At 43.0% G+C, this 26,108-nt stretch overlaps 1 protein-coding gene across 9 annotated transcripts in view; it reads right to left on the bottom strand.

Annotated features, from left to right (window-relative positions):
• LOC106562546 (dmX-like protein 2) overlaps positions 1–26,108 on the bottom strand; it is a 105,101-nt gene that overhangs the window by 8,272 nt on the left and 70,721 nt on the right. For 6 of the 9 annotated variants that reach the window (XM_082957883.1, XM_082957882.1, XM_082957877.1 and 3 more), the window contains 8 exons: positions 20,400–20,601; positions 20,054–20,171; positions 18,629–18,694; positions 11,913–11,999; positions 8,446–8,567; positions 8,142–8,286; positions 5,390–5,450; positions 90–217 (listed from right to left, as the gene is read on the bottom strand). In XM_082957883.1, coding sequence (XP_082814009.1) covers positions 90–217; positions 5,390–5,450; positions 8,142–8,286; positions 8,446–8,567; positions 11,913–11,999; positions 18,629–18,694; positions 20,054–20,171; positions 20,400–20,601 — 929 coding nt within the window. The remainder of the gene's footprint in view (positions 1–89; positions 218–5,389; positions 5,451–8,141; positions 8,287–8,445; positions 8,568–11,912; positions 12,000–18,628; positions 18,695–20,053; positions 20,172–20,399; positions 20,602–26,108) is intronic. The other 3 variants (XM_082957884.1, XM_082957878.1, XM_082957881.1) reach the window with 1 other exon arrangement.

Consider the following 26,108-nt stretch of genomic DNA (forward strand, 5'->3'; position numbering starts at 1 on the left):
AGCAAAGTCATAATACTGAGGATGAAAAATAGTATTGTTGTGTGTGTGTGTGTGTGTGTGTGTGTGTGTGTGTGTGTGTGTGTGTGGACCTTGTTTCCCTGTGAGTTGAAGTAGAGGCGTGTGACTCTGGCGTTGCCTGCCTGTCTGAAGCAGATGAGTTGCTGTGGCCTGTTCCACTCAAACATACGGACACTGCCGTCCTGAGCCCCAGTCATATCTAACACACACACAGAAACATTAGGAAATGTTTGAAATTCCCCTATTTGAAGGAACAGACCAGCCATTCAAACAGAGTTGTGTACAGGCCATCAGTATGTTGTATAGTACACATACTGTATATAACATAGTAGCAGTAGACTGTATATAACCTAGTGGCGGTAGACTGTATATAACCTAGTACTGGTATATGGCACTGTATATAACCTAGTAGTGGTAAACTGTATATAACACCAGTGGAATACTGTATATAACCTAGTAGTGGTATATGGTACCGTATATAACCTAGTGGGTGGTATAGTGAATATAACCTAGTAGTGGTATATGGTACCGTATATAACCTAGTAGTGGTATATGGTACCGTATATAACCTAGTGGTGGTATACTGTATATAAACTAGTAGTGGTATACTGTATATAATAACCTAGAAGTGGTAGACTGTATATAACGTAGTGGTGTACTGAATATAACCTAGTAGTGGTATATAGTACTGTGTATAACCCAGCAGTGGTATACTGTATATAACCTAGTAGTGGTACACTGTATATAACCTAGTAGTGGTATACTGTATATAAATTAGTGGTGGTATATGGTACTGAATATAACATAGCGGTGGAAAATGGTACTGTATATAACATAGTAATGGTATACTGTATACAACCAAGTAGTGGTATACTGTATATAACCGAGTAGTGGTATACTGTATATAACCAAGCAGTGGTATACTGTATATAACATAGTAGTGGTATATGGTACTGTATATAACCCAGTGGTGGTATATGGTAAATAACCTAGTAGTGGTATACCGTATATAACCTAGTAGTGTTATACTGTATATAACCTAGTAGTGGTATACTGTTCATAACCTAGTAGTGGTATACTGTACATAACCTAGTATTGGTATACTTTCTGTACATAACCTAATAGTGGTATACCGTATATAACCTAGTAGTGGTACACCATATATAAACTAGTATGGCACTGTATATAACCTAGTAGTGGTAAACTGTATATAACACCAGTGGAATACTGTATATAACCTAGTAGTGGTATATGGTACCGTATATAACCTAGTGGTGGTATAGTGAATATAACCTAGTAGTGGTATATGGTACCGTATATAACCTAGTAGTGGTATATGGTACCGTATATAACCTAGTGGTGGTATACTGTATATAAACTAGTAGTGGTATACTGTATATAACCTAGTAGTGGTATACTGTATATAACCTAGTACTGGTATATGGTACCGTATATAACCTAGTGGTGATATACTGTATATAAACTAGTAGTGGTATACTGTATATAACCTAGTAGTGGTATATGGTACCGTATATAACCTTGTGGTGGTATATGGTACTGTATAAAACCTAGTAGTGGAATACTGTATATAACAGTGGTGGTATACTGTATATAACCTAGTAGTGGTATACTGTATATAACCTACTAGTGGTATATTGTATATGGGACCGTATATAACCTAGTAGTGGTATACTGTATATAACCTAGTAGTGGTATATGGTACTGTGTATAAGCAAGGAGTGGTATACTGTATATAACAGTGGTGGTATATGGTACAGTATATAACATAGTAGTGGTATACTGTATATAACCTAGTAGTGGTATATGGTACCGTATATCACCTAGTGGATGTATATGGTACTGTATATAACCTAGTAGTGGTATATGGTACTGTATATAACCAAGTAGTGGTATAGTGTATATAACATAGTGGTGGTATATGGTACTGTATATAACCTAGTAGTGGTATACTGTATATAACCAAGTAGTGGTATACTGTATATAACCAAGTAGTGGTATACTGTATATAACATAGTGGTATACTGTATATAACATAGTAGTGGTATATGGTACTGTACATAACCTAGTGGTGGTATATGGTAAATAACCTAGTACTGGTATAAAGTATATAACCTAGTAGTGGTATAAAGTATATAAACTAGTAGTGGTATAAAGTATATAAACTAGTAGTAGTATATGGTATAGTATATAACCTAGTAGAAGTATACTGTAAATAACCTAGTAGCGGTATACTGTATATAACCTAGTAGTAGTATATGGTACCGTATATAACCTAGTAGCGGTATACTGTATATAACCTAGTAGTATTATATGGTACCGTATATAACCTAGTAGTGGTATACTGATATAGCCTAGTAGTAGTATATGGTACCGTATATAACATAGCAGTGATATATGGTACTGTATATAACCTAGTGGTGGTACACTGTATATAACCTAGAAGTGGAATACTGTATATAACCTAGTAGTGGTATACCGTATATAACCTAGTACTGATATACAGTATATACCTAGTGGTGGTATACTGTATATAACCTAGTAGCGGTATATGGTACAATATAACCTAGTAGTGGAATACTGTATATAACCTAGTAGTTGTATACTGTATATAACCTAATAGTGGTATATGGTACAGTATATAACCTAGTGGTGGTATATGGTAAATAACCAAGTAGTGGTATACTGTATATAACCTAGTGGTGGTAAATGGTAAATAACCTAGAAGTGGTAGACTGTATATAACGTAGTAGTGGTGTACTGAATATAACCTAGTAGTGGTATATAGTACTGTGTATAACCCAGCAGTGGTATACTGTATATAACCTAGTAGTGGTACACTGTATATAACCTAGTAGTGGTATACTGTGTATAAATTAGTGGTGGTATATGGTACTGAATATAACATAGCGGTGGAAAATGGTACTGTATATAACATAGTAATGGTATACTGTATACAACCAAGTAGTGGTATACTGTATATAACCGAGTAGTGGTATACTGTATATAACCAAGTAGTGGTATACTGTATATAACATAGTAGTGGTATATGGTACTGTATATAACCCAGTGGTGGTATATGGTAAATAACCTAGTAGTGGTATACCGTATATAACCTAGTAGTGTTATACTGTATATAACCTAGTAGTGGTATACTGTTCATAACCTAGTAGTGGTATACTGTACATAACCTAGTATTGGTATACTTACTGTACATAACCTAATAGTGGTATACCGTATATAACCTAGTAGTGGTACACCATATATAAACTAGTAGTGGTATACTGTATATAACATAGTAGTGGTATATGGTACTGTATATAACCCAGTGGTGGTATATGGTAAATAACCTAGTAGTGGTATACTGTACATAACCTAGTAGTGGTATACTGTACATAACCTAGTAGTGGTATACTGTACATAACCTAATAGTGGTATACCGTATATAACCTAGTAGTGGTACACCGTATAACCTAGTAGTGGTATACTGTATATAACCTAGTAGTGGTAAATGGTATCGTATATAACCTAGTAGAAGTATACTGTAAATAACCTAGTAGTGGTATACCGTATATAACCTAGTAGTAGTATATGGTACCGTATATAACTTAGTGGTTTACTGTATATAACCTAGTAGTATTATATGGTACCGTATATAACATAGTAAGTGGTATACTGTATATAACATAGTAGTGGTATATGGTACTGTATATAACCTAGTGGTGGTATATGGTAAATAACCTAGTGGTGGTATATGGTAAATAACTTAGTAGTGGTATACTGTATATAACCTAGTAGTGGTATATGGTAGATAACCTAATAGTGGTATATGGTACCGTATTTAACCTAGTAGTGGTATACTGTATGTAACCTAGTAGTGGTATACTGTATATAACCTAGTAGTGGTATACTTTATATAACCTAGTAGTGGTATATGGTACTGTATATAACCTAGTAGTGGTATATGGTAAATAACCTATTAGTGGTATATGGTACCGTATTTAACCTAGTAGTGGTATACTGTATATAACCTAGTAGTGGTATATGGTACCGTATATAACCTAGTGGTGGTATACTGTGTATATAAAGTAGTGGTATACTGTATTTAACCTAGTAGTGGTATACTGTGTATATAACGTGGTATACTGTATATAACCTAGTAGTGGTATACGGTACCGTATATAACCTAGTAGTGGTATACTGTATATAACCTAGTAGTGGTATACCGTATATAACCTAGTAGTGGTATACCGTATATAACCTAGTAGTGGTATACTGTATATAACCTAGTAGTGGTATACTGTATATAACCTGGTAGTGGTATACTGTATATAACCTGGTGGTGGTATACTGTATATAACCTGGTGGTGGTATACTGTATATAACCTGGTGGTGGTATACTGTATATAACCTGGTGGTGGTATACTGTATATAACCTGGTGGTGGTATACTGTATATAACCTGGTGGTGGTATACTGTATATAACCTGGTGGTGGTATACTGTATATAACCTGGTGGTGGTATACTGTATATAACCTAGTAGTGGAATATGGTACCGTATAGAACATAGTTGTGGTATACTTTATATAACCTAGTAGTGGGATACTGTATATAACCTAGTGGTGGTATACTGTATATAACCTAGTGGTGGTATACTGTATATAACCTAGTAGTGGTATACCGTATATAACCTAGTAGCGGTGTACTGTATTTACATTTACATTTTAGTCATTTATTTAGCAGACGCTCTTATCCAGAGCGACTTACAGTAGTGAATGCCTACATTTCATTTTCATACATTTTTTCTCCGTATATAACCTAGTAGTGGTAAATGGTACCGTATATAACCTAGTAGTGGTATACTGTATATAACCTAGTGGTGGTATACTCTATATAACCTAGTGGTGGTATACTGTACATAACCTAGTGGTGGTATACTGTACATAACTTAGTAGTGGTATATGGTACCATATAGAACCTAGTAGTGGTATACTGTATATAACCTAGTAGTGGTATACTGTATATAACCTAGTAGTGGTATATGGTACTGTATAGAACCTTATAGTGGTATACTGTATATAACCTAGTAGTGGTATATGGTACTGTATAGAACCTAGTAGTGGTATATGGTACTGTATAGAACCTAGTAGTGGTATATAGTACTGTATAGAACCTAGTAGTGGTATACTGTATAGAACCTAGTAGTGGTATATGGTACTGTATAGAACCTAGTAGTGGTATATGGTACTGTATAGAACCTAGTGGTGGTATACTGTATATAAACTAGTAGTGGTATATGGTACTGTATAGAACCTAGTAGTGGTATATGGTATTGTACACAGATGATACCTACAGTACTGGAATATGGGGTGGGAGGTCATTCTCTTCACATTGTTCAGGTTCCTCTTCATAATCTGAAAAACATCATTCAAATAACCTAACACATCAAACTTGCTTTGAAACCTCAGTCTTTAAAACATTCAGCCAATACACAGTGATGCCCTACACTACGGACTTCAGTACTCAACTAGGACATTTCTCTGAACTGAAACAGCTTTGATGAAGGCCACCAGGCCGATACGTTGGCTTCATAAACTGAAGTGATACTGGCGTGAGCAGGTCTTTCTTTTAGTTCATTAAAACTACTCTACAACCTTTCACTCTAAAGGGAATTCATCATCTGAACTGGGACCTATTTTACACATACAGTATAAGTCAACGACACTGTCTTTCCATGCAGTAGGGCCTTACCAAGACTCACCACCTAGACTAGGACATATTTATACTTCTGGTACAAGGCAACAGTACTCCATATTGACTGTAGCATGAAGAATTATCACTTGAATGGGGAAATATTTGAGAAGTGGGTGATGCGGTGACACAGGCCTGTACCTTGGGCAGCCGAGGAGACGCTGTGAGAGCTGGGTATCTGTGTGTTGATACTGTCCCATCTCTCTCATACAAACACACACACTGCCTATCTCTGGTAACATAGACTCATCTACCAGCCTGTTTAGTCCTCAACTCTCTGTCTGTTTGGCCTGAGATAGATAACCAGTGTCAATATTCACTGGACTGACTAGGTCCAGCTAGTGGGCCTCAGTTCGAACACAGCGAGCGAGGAATAGGGTGAGACAATGACGTCTAACATTAAAAGAAGAACGTTTGTCTGCTTGCTTTAAACCGTACTGTCTTATAGTACTCTGTTGAGTTCTGCTAGGTACTGTTGCACATATTTCCTATGACACCAGAGCAGTGTGGGGAGAGACAATAGGGAGGGGGTTTTCATAATAAACAGACAGGACCTTGAGTTTAGAGTGGTGAGCTGTGAGCCAGACAGGCTGGGATGGAGGTTTCACTCATGAGTACTGTGTCCCTCTACAGGTCAGTACAGACTACTACCTCTCTCACTGGACTACACTGCACTGACAAGTTTAAAGTAAATGGAAAGTGGGAAAGGAGATACTGTACCTAGTCAGTTGTACAACTGAATGCATTCAACCGAAATGTCAAAAGTTTGGGGTCACTTAGAAATGTCCTTGTTTTTGAAAGAAAAGCTAATTTTTTGTCCATTCAAATAACATCAAATTGATCAGAAATACAGTGTAGACTTTGTTAATGTTGTAAATGACTATTGTAGCTGGAAACGGCAGAGTTTTTATGGAATATCTACATAGGCATACAGAGGCCCATTATCAGCAACCATCACTCCTGTGTTCCAATGACATGTTGTGTTAGCCAATCCAAGTTTATCATTTTAAAAGGCTAATTGATCATAAGAAAACCATTTTGCAATTATGTTAGCACAGCTGAAAACTGTTGTTCTAATTAAAGAAGCAATAAAACTGGCCTTCTTTAGACTAGTTGAGTATCTGGAGCGTCAGCATTAGTGGGTTCGATTACAGGCTAAAAATGTCCAGAAACAAATAACTTTCTTCTGAAACTTGTCAGTCTATTCTTGTTCTGAGAAATGAAGTCTATTCAATGCGAGAAATTGCCAAGAAACTGAAAATCTCATACAGCGCTGTGTACTACTCCCTTCACAGATCCGCGCAAACTGGCCCTAACCAGAATAGAAAGAGGAGTGGGAGGCCCCAGTGCACAACTGAGCAAGAGGACAAGTACATTCAAGTGTCTAGTTTGAAAAACAGACGCCTCACAAGTCCTCAACTGGAAGCTTCATTAAATAGTACCCGCAAATCACCAGTCTCAATGTCAACAGTGACGAGGCGACTCCGGGATGCTGGCCTTCTGTGCTAACATAATTGCAAAAGGGTTTTCTAATGATCAATTAGCATTTTAAAATTATCAATTGGATTAGCTAACAAAAAGTGCCATTGGAACACAGGAGTGATGGTTGCTGATAATGGGCCTCTGTACACCTATGTAGATATTCCATAAAATAATCTGCCATTTCCAGCTACAATAATCATTTACAACATTAACAAAGTCTACACTGTATTTCTGATCAATTATATGTTATTTTAATGGACAAAAAATGTTTGCTTTTCTTTCAAAAACAAGGAAATGTTTAAGTGACCCCAAACTTTTGAATGAATATATATATATATATATATATATAATATATATATATATATATATATATATATATATATATATATATACACACACTACCATTCAAAAGTTTGGGGTCACTTAAACATTATATATATATATATATATACTGTGTATATAAAGTAGTGGTATACTGTATTTAACCTAGTAGTGGTATACTGTGTATATAACCTAGTAGTGGTATACCGTATATAACCTAGTAGTGGTATATATACACACACTGTATGTGTGTGTGTGTGTGTGTGTGTGTGTGTGTATATACTATGCATCTGTGTGTGTGTGAGTGAGTGGAGGATGTTTTGTGTGTGTAGAATGTTTTGTGTGTGTGTGTGTGTGTGTGTGTGTGTGTGTGTGTGTGTGTGTGTGTGTGTGTGTGTGTGTGTGTGTGTGTGTGAGAGAGTGAGAGAGTGAGGAGTGAGTGAGTGAGTGAGTGAGTGAGTGAGTGAGTGAGTGAGTGAGTGAGTGAGTGAGTGAGTGAGTGAGTGAGTGAGTGAGTGAGTGAGTGAGTGGAGGATGTATGTATGTCGTACCACACAAGCCCCCATGCTGGTCTGCCCACTCCCCAGCCAGGGCATGGATGCAGAGGCAGCCATGTCTTTGGGGTTGAAGTGGGACGGGGTAGAGGCGGCCTGGGCAACGTTAGTGTGGGAAGAACGGTAGTCCACGTCATCAGAACTGAGGAGAGAAAAGTCCAACACAATGTGTGTGTGTGTATATGGGTGTGTATATGTGTGTGTGTGTGTGTGTGTGTGTGTGTTGTGTGTGTTTGTGTGTGTGTGTGTGTGTTTGTGTGTGTGTTTGTGTGTGTGTAAGTAAGTAACATAGTGTACTGACCTGTGTGACTCCTTGTCAAAGTCCTCTCCTATCCAGGTGTAGGGCTGAGCAGCTAGAAGAGTGGACACATCAACCTCCTGCACATCGTGAGTGGACGCCAGCACTATCTCATTGGTGTTAGCCTGGAGGGGGGAGGGAGGGAGAGAAGAGAAGGGAGGAGGGGATAAGGAAGGGAGGGAGAGAAGAGGGGAGGAGGGGACGAGGGAGGGAGAGAAGAGAAGGGAGGAGGGGATAAGGAAGGGAGGGAGAGAAGAGGGGAGGAGGGGATGAGGGAGGGAGAAAAGAGAGGCCAGTAAATGTATACCACATAATCTGAATGAGTAGAAGAGACATTCCAACGTAAAGAAACATTTATTTTTATTTATTTATTTCACCTTTATTTAACCAGGTAGGCTAGTTGAGAACAAGTTCTCATTTGCAACTGCGACCTGGCCAAGATAAAGCATAGCAATTCGACACATACAACAACAAAGAGTTACACATGGAATAAACAAAACATACAGTCAATAATACAGTAGAACAAAAGAAAACAAAGTCTATATACAGTGAGTGCAAATGAGGTAAGTTAAGGCAATAAATAGGCCATGGTGGAGAAGTAATTACAATTGAGCAATTAAACACTGGAATGGTAGATGTGCAGAAGATGAATGTGCAAGTAGAGATACTGGGGTGCAAAGGAGCAAGATAAATAAATAAATACAGTATGGGGATGAGGTAGGTAGATAGCCCATCTGTAAACTGCCCATCTATGTACAGGTGCAGTGATCTGTGAGCTGCTCTGACAGCTGGTGCTTAAAGCTAGTGAGGGAGATATGAGTCTCCAGCTTCAGAGATTTTTGCAGTTCGTTTCAGTCATTGGCAGCAGAGAACTGGAAGGAAAGACGACCAAAGGAGGAATTGGCTTTGGGGGTGACCAGTGAGATACACCTGCTGGAGCGCGTGCTACAAGTGGGTGCTGCTATGGTGACCAGTGAGCTGAGATAAGGCAGGGCTTTACCTAGCAGAGACTTGTAGATGACCTGGAGCCAGTGGGTTTGGCGACGAGTATGAAGCGAGGGCCAGCCAACGAGAGCGTACAGGTCGCAGTGGTGGGTAGTGTATGGGGCTTTGGTGACAAAACGGATGGCACTGTGATAGACTGCATCCAGTTTGTTGAGTAGAGTGTTGGAGGCTATTTTATAGATGACATCACCGAAGTCGAGGATCGGTAGGATGGTCAGTTATACGAGGGTATGTTTGGCAGCATGAGTGAAGGATGCTTTGTTGCGATATAGGAAGCCAATTCTAGATTTAATTTTGGATTGGAGATACTTAATGTGAGTCTGGAAGGAGAGTTTACAGTCTAACCAGAAACCCAGGTATTTGTAGTTGTCCACGTATTCTAAGTCAGAGCCGTCCAGAGTAGTGATGCTGGACGGGCGAGCAGGTGCGGGCACTGATCGATTGAATAGCATGCAGTTAATTTTACTTGCGTTTAAGAGCAGTTGGAGGCCACGGAAGGAGAGTTGTATGGCATTGAAGCTCGTCTGGAGGGTTGTTAACACAGTGTTCAAAGAGAGGCCAGAAGTATACAGAATGGTGTCCGTCTGCGTAGAGGTGGATCAGAGAATCACCAGCAGCAAGAGCAACATCATTGATGTATACAGAGAAGAGAGTCGGCCCGAGAATTGAACCCTGTGGCACCCCCATAGAGACTGCCAGAGGTCCGGACAACAGGCCCTCTGATTTGACATACTGAACTCTATCACAGAGGTAGTTGGTAAACCAGGCGAGGCAATCATTTGAGAAACCAAGGCTGTCAAGTCTGCCAATAAGAATGTGGTGATTGACAGTCAAAAGCCTTGGCCAGGTCGATGAATATGGCTGCACAGTAATGTCTCTTATCGATGGCGGTTATGATGTCGTTTAGGACCTTGAGCGTGGCTGAGGTGCACCCATGACCAGCTCTGAAACCAGATTGCATAGCGGAGAAGTTACGGTGGGATTCAAAATGGTCGGTAATCTGTTTGTTAACTTGGCTTTCGAAGACCTTAGAAAGACAGGGTAGGATAGATATAGGTCTGTAGCAGTTTGGGTCTAGAGTGTCACCCCCTTTGAAGAGGGGGATGACCGCGGCAGCTTTCCAATCTTTGGGAATCTCAGACGATACGAAAGAGAGGTTGAACAGGCTAATAATAGGGGTTGCAACAATTTTGGCAGATAATTTTAGAAAGAGGGTCCAGATTGTCTAGCCAGCTGATTTGTATGGTCCAGATTTTGCAGCTCTTTCAGAACATCAGCTATCTGGATTTGGGTGAAGGAGAAATGGTGGGGGCTTTGGCGGGTTGCTGTGGAGGGTGTGGGGCGGTTGACCGGGGTAGGGGTAGCCAGGTGGAAAGCATGGCCAGCCGTAGAGAAATGCTTATTGAAATTCTCAATTATAGTGGATTTATCGGTGGTAACAGTGTTTCCTTGCCTCAGAGCAGTGGGCAGCTGGGAGGAGGTGCTCTTATTCTCCATGGACTTTACAGTGTCCCAGAACTTTTTTGAGTTTGTACTACAGGATGCAAATTTCTGTTTGAAAATGCTAGCCTTAGCTTTTAGATGTGTCAGTGTAGGGGTGTTAGGTCCACGTGACACCCCTTCACTGACACACAGCCACACGCCATCACATTTAGATATGGTGTACGGTGTGTTAACCCCCCTAAGTTCAATGTCCACGCCAATGTGGACATCTATTTAGCATAACAGAAAAATCCATCAGTTTAAGTTAGAGATATCTGTTTTTTTGCATTGGATGTGTCTCAATCCACCGCATCCACCTATGTAACACTTCCGCATTTGGGGTGAAAGGTGACAGAGCTACAGCAGTGTTTGTCAGACCAAAATCGTCTGTAGCGACGGAACAGTTTGGCCTAAAAATATCTTTACGGAGGAGACTCTCAGGAACATGATGGTGTTCTCCGTTTTCCTCTACGACCCCCACAAGCGTCTTGGGACTGGTCTGAAGCCGATTCTGCCGATCTGCCAACTTCTGTCTGTAGGGTCCCAACAGTTTGGGCTAAACACTGATCTGTGTAAAGGTGAGACTCTCAGGAACACGTATATATGGGCTGTTCTGCTCTAGGACGTCCACAGGTCTCACAAGTCCAGTCTAAAGGTCCCCAGTACCAGTTTAAAATCATTTATGGAAGTATATATGGAGACTGCTTAGTGACAAAAATAAGGGATTAAATAAATGTAAAAAAAAAAGTATAAAATTAGACAGGGCTTAGACTGTTATATGTTAACTGGTGGCCTTATCGGCCAGTCTAATGGAATCCACTCTACTCATTTATCTCTATGGTGTCGACCTGTAAAACCTGACGAACATGGCACCTGAATGTCAAACTACATCAAATGGGAAAGCTTTGAGTGTGTGTGTGTTTGTGTGTACATGTGCGCGCCTGTATGTGTGTGTGTGTGTGTGCACTGCAGATGTTTCTCACCCTGTTGATGGCGAAGGCCATGATGATGTCAGACTCCTTGTGGATGATCTTAGCATTCCTTCCTGGGTAGCCTAAGTCTCCCTCCACCTGGAACACATTATCACAGCACCCGCCATCATTTAGTACACCTGGTACATACATACATACTGTACACAGACACACAATATCTTAGCATACACACCTGTTACATACACACACAGCCACAACACCCCTACACTGACACACAGCCACACACCATCACAACACCCCTACACTGACACAGCCACACACCATCACAACACCCCTACACTGACACACAGCCACACGCTATGACAACACCCCTACACTGACACAACACCCCTACACTGACACACACTATCACAACACCCCTACACTAACACACAGCCACACACTATCACAACACCCCTACACAGCCACACACTATCACAACACCCCTACACAGCCACACACTATCACAACACCCCTACACTGACACACACTATCACAACACCCCTACACTGACACAACACCCCTACACTGACACACACTATCACAACACCCCTACACTGACACACACTATCACAACACCCCTACACTGACACACACTATCACAACACCGCTACACTGACACACAGCCACACACCATCACAACACCCCTACACTGACACACACCATCACAACACCCCTACACTGACCCACACTATCACAACACCCCTACACTGACACACAGCCACACACCATCACAACACCCCTACACTGACACACAATCACAACACCCCTACACTGACACACAGCCACAACACCCCTACACTGACACACAGCCACACACCATCACAACACCCCTACACTGACACACAGCCACACACCATCACAACACCCCTACACAGCCACACACCATCACAACACCCCTACACTGACACACAGACACACACTATCACAACACCCCTACACAGCCACACACCATCACAACACCCCTACACTGACACACAGACACACACTATCACAACACCCCTACACTGACACACACCATCACAACACCCCTACACTGACACACAGCCACACACCATCACAACACCCCTACACTGACACACAGCCACACACCATCACAACACCCCTACACTGACACACAGCCACACACCATCACAACACCCCTACACTGACACACAGCCACACACCATCACAACACCCCTACACTGAAACACAGCCACACACTATCACAACACCCCTACACTGACACACAGCCACACACCATCACAACACCCCTACACTGACACACAGCCACACACCATCACAACACCCCTACACTGACACACACCATCACAACACCCCTACACTGACACACAGCCACACACCATCACAACACCCCTACACTGACACACACCATCACAACACCCCTACACTGACACACAGCCACACACCATCACAACACCCCTACACTGACACACAGCCACACACAGCAGTGAGACAGTGAGCACTCAGTGAGAACATGCAGGTTAGGTCCACGTGACACCTCTCTGTCAGAGCTGGAAGAGGAGCTGGAGTAAGTCATTATTACAGAGGGGATGATAGTATTTAGGAAGAGATGAAGAGGAAGAATGGGTCCAGCAGCAGAAGAATGAAAGACTTTAGGCCCAGCTACAGAAGGAATGACCAGACAGAGACAGACCGTGTCAGTGTGTTAGTGGGGGTAGAGACAGACCGTGTGTTAGTGGGGGTAGAGACAGACCGTGTCAGTGTGTTAATGGGGGTAGAGACAGACCGTGTGTTAGTGGGGGTAGAGACAGACCGTGTCAGTGTGTTAGTGGGGGTAGAGACAGACCGTGTGTTAGTGGGGGTAGAGACAGACCGTGTCAGTGTGTTAGTGGGGATAGAGACAGACCGTGTGTTAGTGGGGGTAGAGACAGACCGTGTCAGTGTGTTAATGGGGGTAGAGACAGACCGTGTGTTAGTGGGGGTAGAGACAGACCGTGTCAGTGTGTTAGTGGGGGTAGAGACAGACCGTGTCAGTGTGTTAGTGGGGGTAGAGACAGACCGTGTCAGTGTGTTAGTGGGGATAGAGACAGACCGTGTCAGTGTGTTAGTGGGGGTAGAGACAGACCGTGTCAGTGTGTTAGTGGGGGTAGAGACAGACCGTGTCAGTGTGTTAGTGGGGATAGAGACAGACCGTGTGTTAGTGGGGGTAGAGACAGACCGTGTCAGTGTGTTAGTGGGGATAGAGACAGACCGTGTGTTAGTGGGGGTAGAGACAGACCGTGTCAGTGTGTTAGTGGGGATAGAGACAGACCGTGTCAGTGTGTTAGTGGGGACAGAGACAGACCGTGTCAGTGTGTTAGTGGGGATAGAGACAGACCGTGTCAGTGTGTTAGTGGGGATAGAGACAGACCGTGTCAGTGTGTTAGTGGGGATAGAGACAGACCGTGTGTTAGTGGGGGTAGAGACAGACCGTGTCAGTGTGTTAGTGGGGGTAGAGACAGACCGTGTCAGTGTGTTAGTGGGGACAGAGACAGACCGTGTCAGTGTGTTAGTGGGGATAGAGACAGACCGTGTGTTAGTGGGGGTAGAGACAGACCGTGTCAGTGTGTTAGTGGGGGTAGAGACAGACCGTGTCAGTGTGTTAGTGGGGACAGAGACAGACCGTGTCAGTGTGTTAGTGGGGATAGAGACAGACCGTGTCAGTGTGTTAGTGGGGATAGAGACAGACCGTGTCAGTGTGTTAGTGGGGATAGAGACAGACCGTGTCAGTGTGTTAGTGGGGGTAGAGACAGACCGTGTCAGTGTGTTAGTGGGGGTAGAGACAGACCGTGTCAGTGTGTTAGTGGGGGTAGAGACAGACCGTGTCAGTGTGTCAGTGGGGGTAGAGACAGACCGTGTCAGTGTGTCAGTGGGGGTAGAGACAGACCGTGTGTTAGTGGGGGTAGAGACAGACCGTGTGTTAGTGGGGGTAGAGACAGACCGTGTGTTAGTGTGTTAGTGGGGATAGAGACAGACCGTGTCAGTGTGTTAGTGGGGGTAGAGACAGACCGTGTCAGTGTGTTAGTGGGGATAGAGACAGACCGTGTGTTAGTGGGGGTAGAGACAGACCGTGTCAGTGTGTTAGTGGGGATAGAGACAGACCGTGTCAGTGTGTTAGTGGGGGTAGAGACAGACCGTGTCAGTGTGTTAGTGGGGATAGAGACAGACCGTGTCAGTGTGTTAGTGGGGGTAGAGACAGACCGTGTCAGTGTGTTAGTGGGGGTAGAGACAGACCGTGTCAGTGTGTTAGTGGGGATAGAGACAGACCGTGTCAGTGTGTTAGTGGGGATAGAGACAGACCGTGTCAGTGTGTTAGTGGGGGTAGAGACAGACCGTGTCAGTGTGTTAGTGGGGGTAGAGACAGACCGTGTCAGTGTGTTAGTGGGGATAGAGACAGACCGTGTCAGTGTGTTAGTGGGGATAGAGACAGACCGTGTCAGTGTGTTGGTGGGGGTAGAGACAGACCGTGTCAGTGTGTTAGTGGGGATAGAGACAGACCGTATCAGTGTGTTAGTGGGGGTAGAGACAGACCGTGTCAGTGTGTTAGTGGGGATAGAGACAGACCGTGTCAGTGTGTTAGTGGGGGTAGAGACAGACCGTGTCAGTGTGTTAGTGGGGATAGAGACAGACCGTGTCAGTGTGTTAGTGGGGATAGAGACAGACCGTGTCAGTGTGTTAGTGGGGGTAGAGACAGACCGTGTGTTAGTGGGGGTAGAGACAGACCGTGTCAGTGTGTTAGTGGGGGTAGAGACAGACCGTATCAGTGTGTTAGTGGGGGTAGAGACAGACCGTGTCAGTGTGTTAGTGGGGATAGAGACAGACCGTGTCAGTGTGTTAGTGGGGGTAGAGACAGACCGTGTCAGTGTGTTAGTGGGGGTAGAGACAGACCGTATCAGTGTGTTAGTGGGGGTAGAGACAGACCGTGTGTTAGTGGGGGTAGAGACAGACCGTGTAAGTGTGTTAGTGGGGGTAGAGACAGACCGTGTGTTAGTGGGGGTAGAGACAGACCGTGTAAGTGTGTTAGTGGGGGTAGAGACAGACCGTGTAAGTGTATTAGTGGGGGTAGAGACAGACCGTGTGTTAGTGGGGGTAGAGACAGACCGTGTAAGTGTGTTAGTGGGGGTAGAGACAGACCGTGTCAGTGTGTTAGTGGGGGTAGAGACAGACCGTGTCAGTGTGTCAGTGGGGGTAGAGACAGACCGTGTGTTATTGGGGGTAGAGACAGACCGTGTGTTAGTGGGGGTAGAGACAGACTGTATCAGTGTGTTAGTGGGGGCAGAGACAGACCATGTGTTAGTGGGGGTAGAGACAGACCGTGTGTTAGTGGGGGTAGAGACAGACCGTGTCAGTGTGTTAGTGAGGGTAGAGACAGAACGTGTGTTAGTGGGGGTAGAGACAGACCGTGTGTTAGTGGGGGTAGAGACAGACCGTGTGTTAGTGGGGGTAGAGACAGACCGTGTGTTAGTGGGGGTAGAGACAGACCGTGTGTTAGTGGGGTAGAGACAGACCGTGTGTTAGTGGGGGTAGAGACAGACCGTGTGTTAGTGGTGGTAGAGACAGACCGTGTGTTAGTGGGGGTAGAGACAGACCGTGTGTTAGTGGGGGTAGAGACAGACCGTGTGTTAGTGGGGGTAGAGACATACCGTGTGTTAGTGGGGGTAGAGACAGACCGTGTGTTAGTGGGGGTAGAGACAGACCGTGTGTTAGTGGGGGTAGAGACAGACCGTGTGTTAGTGGGGGTAGAGACAGACCGTGTGTTAGTGGGGGTAGAGACAGACCGTGTGTTAGTGGGGGTAGAGACAGACCGTGTGTTAGTGGGGGTAGAGACAGACCGTGTGTTAGTGGGGGTAGAGACAGACCGTGTGTTAGTGGGGTTAGAGACAGACCTTGTGTTAGTGGCGGTAGAGACAGACCGTGTCAGTGTGGTGAGGTGATGTGATGAGGTAGTGGGTTAGTGACAGTGAGGTGATGAAGTAGTGGGTTAGTGACAGTGAGGTGATGAGGTAGTGGGTTAGTGACAGAGTGTCAGTAGGGTGAGGTGATGTGATGAGGTAGTGGGTTAGTGACAGTGAGGTGATGAGGTAGTGGGTTAGTGACAGTGAGGTGATGTGATGAGGTATTGGGTTAGTGACAGTGAGGTGATGTGATGAGGTAGTGGGTTAGTGACAGACAGTGTCAGTGACAGTGAGGTGATGTGATGAGGTAGTGGGTTAGTGACATTGAGGTGATGTGATGAGGTAGTGGGTTAGTGACAGTGAGTTGATGAGGTAGTGGGCTAGTGACAGTGAGGTGATGTGGTAGTGGGTTAGTGACAGTGAGGTGATGTGATGAGGTAGTGGGTTAGTGACAGTGAGGTGATGAGGTAGTGGGTTAGTGACAGTGAGGTGATGTGATGAGGTAGTGGGTTAGTGAAAGTGAGGTGATGAGGTAGTGACAGTGAGGTGATGAGGTAGTGGGTTAGTGGCAGAGAGTGTCAGTGGGGTGAGGTGATGTGATAGTGGGTTAGTGACAGTGAGGTAATGAGGTAGTGGGTTAGTGACAGACAGTGTCAGTGAGATGATGTGATGAGGTAGTGGGTTAGTGACAGTGAGGTGATGAGGTAGTGGGTTAGTGACAGTGAGGTGATGAGGTACTGGGCTAGTGACAGTCAGTAGGGTGAAGTGATGTGTTTGTGGGTTAGTGACAGACAGTGGGGTGAGGTGATGTGATGAGTTAGTGGGTTAGTGACAGACAGTGGGGTGAGGTGATGTGATGAGTTAGTGGGTTAGTGACAGACAGTGGGGTGAGGTGATGTGATGAGGTAGTGGGTTAGTGACAGACAGTGGGGTGAGGTGATGAGTTAGTGGGTTAGTGACAGACCGTGTCAGTGGGGTGAGGTGATGTGATGAGGTAGTGGGTTAGTGACAGACAGTGGGGTGATGTGATGAGTTAGTGGGTTAGTGACAGACCGTGTCAGTGGGGTGAGGTGATGTGATGAGGTAGTGGGTTAGTGACAGACAGTGGGGTGAGGTGATGTGATGAGGTAGTGGATTAGTGACAGACAGTGGGGTGATGTGATGAGTTAGTGGGTTAGTGACAGACCGTGTCAGTGGGGTGAGGTGATGTGATGAGGTAGTGGGTTAGTGACAGACAGTGGGGTGAGGTGATGTGATGAGGTAGTGGGTTAGTGACAGACAGTGGGGTGAGGTGATGTGATGAGGTAGTGGGTTAGTGACAGACAGTGGGGTGAGGTGATGTGATGAGGTAGTGGGTTAGTGACAGACAGTGGGGTGAGGTGATGTGATGAGGTAGTGGGTTAGTGACAGACAGTGGGGTGAGGTGATGTGATGAGGTAGTGGGTTAGTGACAGTGAGGTTAGGTAGTAGGTAAGGTTGCACAATTCTGCTAACTTTCCCCAAATTCTTACGTTTTTCAGAAATCCTGGTTTAAGGATTATGGATTCTTATTCCTTCCTGATTCCAGGAATCTTACAAACGTGATTTCTGGAAAACCCTAGTCGTGTTGGGTTAGTGAGTAGTAATGGTGAGGTGAAGCTCTGGAAAACCCTAGTAATGTTGGGGTAGTGAGTAGTAATGGTGAGGTGAAGCTCTGGAAAACCCTAGTAATGTTGGGGTAGTGAGTAGTAATGGTGAGGTGTAGCATGCCAAGCGGTGATTAGAAGAGAGACTTTCACAGCCCTGAGCAGGTACCAGTTCACACTGTACAGACAGACACCTTGATACTACCTTGTTGGACCTGAGAGCTCCAGATACACAGTTTGGGCTGAGGAGATCCATAAAGCCTTCAACACACTACACAACACAACACAACACACAAAACACACATGCACAAAACAAACAAAACACAAAATGAAGAAAACAAAAATGAAAGGGTTGTCTGGATGGTAGATACACGCAGCCACACACACAGTCAGTGTGTCAATTCGTGGATGAGGCAAAGGCTTCTCCCAACCCAAACAATGTCCTATCACATGGTAACAGAGTGGAGTGCTGAGGAGGTAGGAGACGTCTCTCTCAATGCAATGACAGTGGGTGGAGGGGAGGGTGGAGGGGAGGGTGGGGCCCGGTCTCAACACCCAAGTCAAAAGAAACACATCTTAAAGAGTCTAGTTACTGGAAGTCAGGTATAAGGTTCCTCTTTAGTTTGAAATCACATCTTTAACTTTCTACTCAAATCTCAACAAAGCAGGATCTATGGATGTGGTTCTAATTTAGTGTTGTGTTAGTATAAGATGTGTGTCTGTGTTAGTGGATGTCTGCAGACATAATGAACATTTTAGTAATAATAATACTAATAATAGAAGTGATGATAGTAGTGATGGTGTGCAGACATCACAGAATCCTCTGTTCTTGATTACACAATACAAGGCCATCAAAACCATAATAATAACAAGAGAAGTGTGTGTGTGTGTGTGTGTGTGATGTGTGTGATATACACTACTCTTCAGAATTAAATTAACTGGGCCATATGTACAAAACAATTGTTTAAAATCTTCAATAATTATGGACCTTACTCAAAATATAGGATCTATAAAATATACATCAATAGAATGTGGGGTTTGAAGAACTATTTTGGTGAAGATGACTCTAAGGAAACATCCAGACAGATGATCTGTCTGACATGGTGCATGTTGTAGGAGAGGCTGTACTGGAGGAGGTAACACTATGTTAAACCTGTTTCTCAGTAGTTACCTGCTATGTACTCATTAACAAGTTAGGTGATATAATGACACCTTTCTGAATCCACTTAATGAATCATTAACAAGTTAGGTGATATAATGACACCTTTCTGAATCCACTTAATGAATCATTAACAAGTTAGGTGCTATAATGACACCTTTCTGAATCCACTTAATGAATCATTAACAAGTTAGGTGCTATAATGACACCTTTCTGAATCAACTTAATGAATCATTAACAAGTAATGACACCTTTGTTTCTGAATGCAGCTTTTGGAGTGGATGAGTTTGTTTACAAACAATCCAAAGAACACAACAAGTAAGGTTTGAAACATATAATGACCATTTGACTTGTTTAATGTGTAAGTAATAACCAGGTAAATAAAGGATGCCTGGTGTATGAGACCAGACATGATGTAGGTGTAGGGGAAGTGGAGACAGATTGTACCAGGGGTCCAGTTTAGCTCGTTACCTCGCTCTGCTTCCTCTTCTTAGTGAAGATATAGCGAATCAGAGTCTCCTGAAGAACTTCCTGTTTCACCAGGTAGTGCCAGAGACGCCTCGCAGGGAACGAAATGTGGTTCTTATTCCTGGAACACGAGACACACATACAGAAACATGTGAGAACATGAGTCTGTGTGTGTGTAGTCTATGTATCTGTGTGTGTGTAGTCTATGTATCTGTGTGTGTGTAGTCTATGTATCTGTGTGTGTGTAGTCTTTGTATCTGTGTGTGTGTTGTCTATGTATCTGTGTGTGTGTTGTCTATGTATCTGTGTGTGTGTTGTCTATGTATCTGTGTGTGTGAAAAATACCCACTTGAAAGGTGTGTTGTCAGGCTCCAGCATGGCCTTGTGTCTCAGTATGGCAGGCCCCCCTCCTGTGCTGAGGTCAGTGGGGTAGGTGTTGATGTAGTTGGGAGGAGGACCATCAAACTTGTTCATCCTCTCCTGGAGTATGGTCTCCCAGTTCTCTAGTGTCTTCAGTACAGCATTCCCCAGAGGAGACGTCACCGGCAGGTCTGATGGAGGGAGGAGAGGACGATAACAGAAAGAAAAACTGTTTTGGTTGCGCCGCTCTAACGTGTGTGTGTGTGTGTGTTTGTGAGTGTGTGTGTGTGTTGAATATTTTCCCGGTATATTACAAATTGTTCCATCCCCAGAATAATTAACTTTTCCCCTGGATAACCCGGAATATCCCGCCAAAACTGGAAGTGTCATTCAAAAGCATTATAAAGTATATAAATAGGCCTGTCTGGATTTGATTAGAGCTTTGATCCACACTTTTTTTTTTTCATTTTTTTTTTCAAGCCTGATGCTACCTGAGCCTGATGAGCCCTACATTAAAGACATTGACTGAGCCCTACATTAAAGACATTTAATGAGCCCTACATTAAAGACATTGACTGAGCCCTACATTAAAGACATTGACTGAGCCCTACATTAAAGACATTGACTGAGCCCTACATTAAAGACATTGACTGAGCCCTACATTAAAGACATTGACTGAGCCCTACATTAAAGACATTGACTGAGCCCTACATTAAAGACATTGATTGAGCCCTACATTAAAGACATTTAATGAGCCCTACATTAAAGACATTGACTGAGCCCTACATTAAAGACATTTAATGAGCCCAAGCCCAAAAAAGGTCAAATGATTGTGCCCTTATCCAATACATATATGATATAGGCTACTGCACATTACGCACGACAGAAAAACATAAAAGCCCATAGACGTAGCTAGCTATATGCTCTCTTGGGTAAATAAATGAAACTAGCTCCAGCAGGCTAATCTTTTTGAGTGTGAACTGTATTCCTGTACTGCATTGTATTGTATTATACTATAAATGACCTGGAATTACTCACCTCGTTCAAACCAGGATAAAGCAGGGAGAGATCATGTGATTCTAGTGCAGCACATGCAGCCTACAAAGTTACAAGTATAGGCTAGCAAATTAGATTTTAATTCTGAAATTGAATAGGGCCTATTTGTATAATTAGTAGGCTGACCTTTCATAATCTTCCCCCTAATGTTACTAGCCTACCTCCTCTTCCTCTATTGTTGCTTCATTCCTTCCTCTTTCAACAGTTAAATGAAATAAGTTTTGTTGTTCTTATCTTCATCATTCTAATGACATCCTTGAATAATATAGGACCAGAATGAGATGCAGAAGGCTTTCACTTCTCTTCATGAAGATTGAATGGTTATGGGTCTGAATAAATATAACCTACCACCATCGTGAGTTCACTCTTCTTTCAAACTACCTGTGAGATCTATTGGCTGCTGTATTTAACATTCAGCAAACAAGAGCTTGTGTCCCTCTTCTAATAGTCTATTGGTATAAGAAATGCAAAAATAGAATAATGTCCAGCAAGCTGTTCTAGTGTAGCTTTTCCTGCATGGGACTCCAAGAGCTAAGGAGCGTTTTTTAACCTGTTGAGGACCCCTTCGAGACAGGATCCCGTTAACGGGATTGATTTTGACAACAGCCAGTGGAAAATCAGAGCGCCAAATTCAAAACAGCTAAAATCTCATAATTCCATTTTCTCAAACAATCAACTATTTTACACCATTTTAAAGACTCTCGTTAATCCAACCACATTGTCCGATTTCAAAAAAGACTTTACGGAGAAAGCATAAAATTAGATTATGTTAGGACAAACTCCACAAGAAAAATCCCACAGCCATTTTCCAAGCAACTAGATGCATCACAAAAACCAAAAGTACAGCTAAAATATTCACTAACCTTTGATGATCTTCATCAGATGGCACTCATAGGACTTCATGTTACACAATACATGTATGTTTTGCTCGATAAAGTTAATATTTATATCCAAAAACCCCATTTTACATATGCGCGTAATGTTCAGAAATGTTTTCCCTCCAAACCAACCGGTGAATGAGCAATGAGCACACATATTACAGAAATACTCATCATAAACTTTGATCAATATACAAGTGTTATGCACAGAATTATAGATAGACTTCTCCTAAATGCTACCGCTTTGTCAGATTTCAAAAAAGGTTCACGGCGAAAGCACAATTTGCAATAATCTGAGTACAGCCCAGAAGACACCAACAACTAGCAAACAAAAACCAGCCATCTTGGAATCAATAAAACCAAGAAATTACATTATAAATATTCACTTACCTTTGATTATCTTCATCAGAAGGAACTCCCAGGAACCCCAGCTCCACAATAAATGTTCGATAAAGTTCATATTTATGTCCAAATACATCCATTTTGTTTACGCTTTAGGTTCACTATCCAAATCCATAACGTGCGTGCTTACTTAGTCCAGACGAAAAGTCAAAAAAGTTATACTACAGTTTGTAGAAACATGTAAACGAAGTATAGAATCAATCTTTAGGTTGTTTTTAACATATATCTTCAATAAAATTCCAACCGGACCTATCCGTTCTCTTTAGGAGTGAATATGAACTCAGCTCGCTCCCAAGTCCTTGCGCGTGACTGTACCCATGCCTTATAATGGGACACCTACTTCCTTGGGCTGTTATTCCCTTCAAATTCACCATAGAATCCTCAAACAAGGTTCTAAAGACTGTTGACATCTAGTGGAAGCCTTAGGAAGTGCAACATGACCCCGTAAAGACTACAAATTCAATAGACAATGGTTTGAAAAACTACAATCCTCAGATTTCCCACTTCCTGGTTGGATTGTTCTCAGGCAAGAACCTGAGAACAATTCTTCTTGCCTGCCATATGAGTTCTGTTATACTCACAGACATCATTCAAACAGTTTTAGAAACTTCTGAGTATTTTCTTTCCAAATCTACTAATAATATGCATATCTTAGTTTCTGGGCCCGAGAAGCAGGCTGTTTATTTTGGGTACGTTTTTCATCCGGCCGTGAAAATACTGTCCCCTATCCCGAAGAGGTTGGAGAGAGGCCAGCGGAGCACAGGTGTGTGCGTACTGAGCAAGAGACAAGAGGCTATAAATTAGAAGCTTATTATGCATAACCCATCATTAATTAGCTAAATATAAGACTAATACTGCATTGAATGTATTACCTGAAAGAGGTAGGCTAGGACATCTATACAGTGCCTTGCGAAAGTATTCGGCCCCCTTGAACTTTTCGACCTTTTGCCACATTTCAGGCTTCAAACATAAAGATATAAAACTGTAATTTTTTGTGAAGAATCAACAACAAGTGGGACACAATCATGAAGTGGAACGAAATTTATTGGATATTTCAAACTTTTTTAACAAATAAAAAACTGAAAAATTGGGCGTGCAAAATTATTCAGCCCCTTTACTTTCAGTGCAGCAAACTCTCTCCAGAAGTTCAGTGAAGATCTCTGAATGATCCAATGTTGACCTAAATGACTAATGATGATAAATAGAATCCACCTGTGTGTAATCAAGTCTCCGTATAAATGCACCTGCTCTGTGATAGTCTCAGAGGTCCGTTTAAAGCGCAGAGAGCATCATGAAGAACAAGGAACACACCAGGCAGGTCCGAGATACTGTTGTGGAGAAGTTTAAAGCCGGATTTGGATACAAAAAGATTTCCCAAGCTTTAAACATCCCAAAGAGCACTGTGCAAGCGATAATATTGAAATGGAAGGAGTATCAGACCACTGCAAATCTACAAAGACCCGGCCGTCCCTCTAAACTTTCAGCTCATACAAGGAGAAGACTGATCAGAGATGCAGCCAAGAGGCCCATGGTCACTCTGGATGAACTGCAGAGATCTACAGCTGAGGTGGGAGACTCTGTCCATAGGACAACAATCAGTCGTATACTGCACAAATCTGGCCTTTATGGAAGAGTGGCAAGAAGAAAGCCATTTCTTAAAGATATCCATAAAAAGTGTCGTTTAAAGTTTGCCACTAGCCACCTGGGAGACACACCAAACATGTGGAAGAAGGTGCTCTGGTCAGATGAAACCAAAATTGAACTTTTTGGCAACAATGCAAAACGTTATGTTTGGCGTAAAAGCAACACAGCTCATCACCCTGAACACACCATCCCCACTGTCAAACATGGTGGCGGCAGCATCATGGTTTGGGCCTGCTTTTCTTCAGCAGGGGCAGGGAAGATGGTTCAAATTGATGGGAAGATGGATGGAGCCAAATACAGGACCATTCTGGAAGAAAACCTGATGGAGTCTGCAAAAGACCTGAGACTGGGACGGAGATTTGTCTTCCAACAAGACAATGATCCAAAACATAAAGCAAAATCTACAATGGAATGGTTCACAAATAAACATATCCAGGTGTTAGAATGGCCAAGTCAAAGTCCAGACCTGAATCCAATCGAGAATCTGTGGAAAGAACTGAAAACTGCTGTTCACAAACGCTCTCCATCCAACCTCACTGAGCTCGAGCTGTTTTGCAAGGAGGAATGGGCAAAAATTTCAGTCTCTCGATGTGCAAAACTGATAGAGACATACCCCAAGTGACTTACAGCTGTAATCGCAGCAAAAGGTGGCGCTAAAAAGTATTAACTTAAGGGGGCTGAATAATTTTGCACGGCCAATTTTTCAGTTTTTTATTTGTTAAAAAAGTTTGAAATATCCAATAAATTTCATTCCACTTCATAATTGTGTCCCACTTGTTGTTGATTCTTCACAAAAAATTACAGTTTTATATCTTTATGTTTGAAGCCTGAAATGTGGCAAAAGGTCGAAAAGTTCAAGGGGGCCGAATACTTTCGCAAGGCACTGTATATAGGGCTGTATATCAATCTAGAACAGGATGATCTATTTTGGATGCAATTTGAATGGAGTTGATGGAGAGAGAGAAAGACAGAGTGCTCGGTCACGCATGCACTGATTTAAAGCAATAACATTCGAGTGACAGACTGTTTTAAAACTCTGCAGCTACAATAAAAAATATATATCTTTACAATTAAGAAATAAGGTGACCCCTGAAAGCCAGATGGAGTTGGGTATATTAGACAACACTTGGTTTTATATTAGTGTAATACAAGAAAAAAAGTTACCATGAGATGGCAGGTCTACATGCATTATGAACTGTGCTCCACCCTGAGATGGGCTGTCTGTCCCCACCCTGAGATGGGCTGTCTGTCCCCACCCTGAGATGGGCTGTCTGTCCCCACCCTGAGATTGCCCCACCCTGAGATGGGCTGTCTGTCCCCACCCTGAGATTATCCCCACCCTGAGATGGGCTGTCTGTCCCCACCCTGAGATGGGCTGTCTGTCCCCACCCTGAGATGGGCTGTCTGTCCCCACCCTGAGATGGGCTGTCTGTCCCCACCCTGAGATTGTCCCCACCCTGAGATTGTCCCCACCCTGAGATGGGCTGTCTGTCCCCACCCTGAGATGGGCTGTCTGTCCCCACCCTGAGATGGGCTGTCTGTCCCCACCCTGAGATGGACTGTCTGTCCCCACCCTGAGTGTTGATGATTCATTATGCAGAGGCATTAGAAAAGACAGATTTAGACATCACATATAATTTAACATTTCCATTTCACGCCTTGCTGTTCATATAAATAATTTATTATCATTTACCGGTTTCTCGCAGTTATTTATCCCG

The sequence above is a fragment of the Salmo salar genome, chromosome 11, assembly GCF_965601325.2.
Source record: "Salmo salar chromosome 11, fSalSal1, whole genome shotgun sequence".
In the NCBI taxonomy this organism is placed as follows: Eukaryota; Metazoa; Chordata; class Actinopteri; order Salmoniformes; family Salmonidae; genus Salmo; species Salmo salar.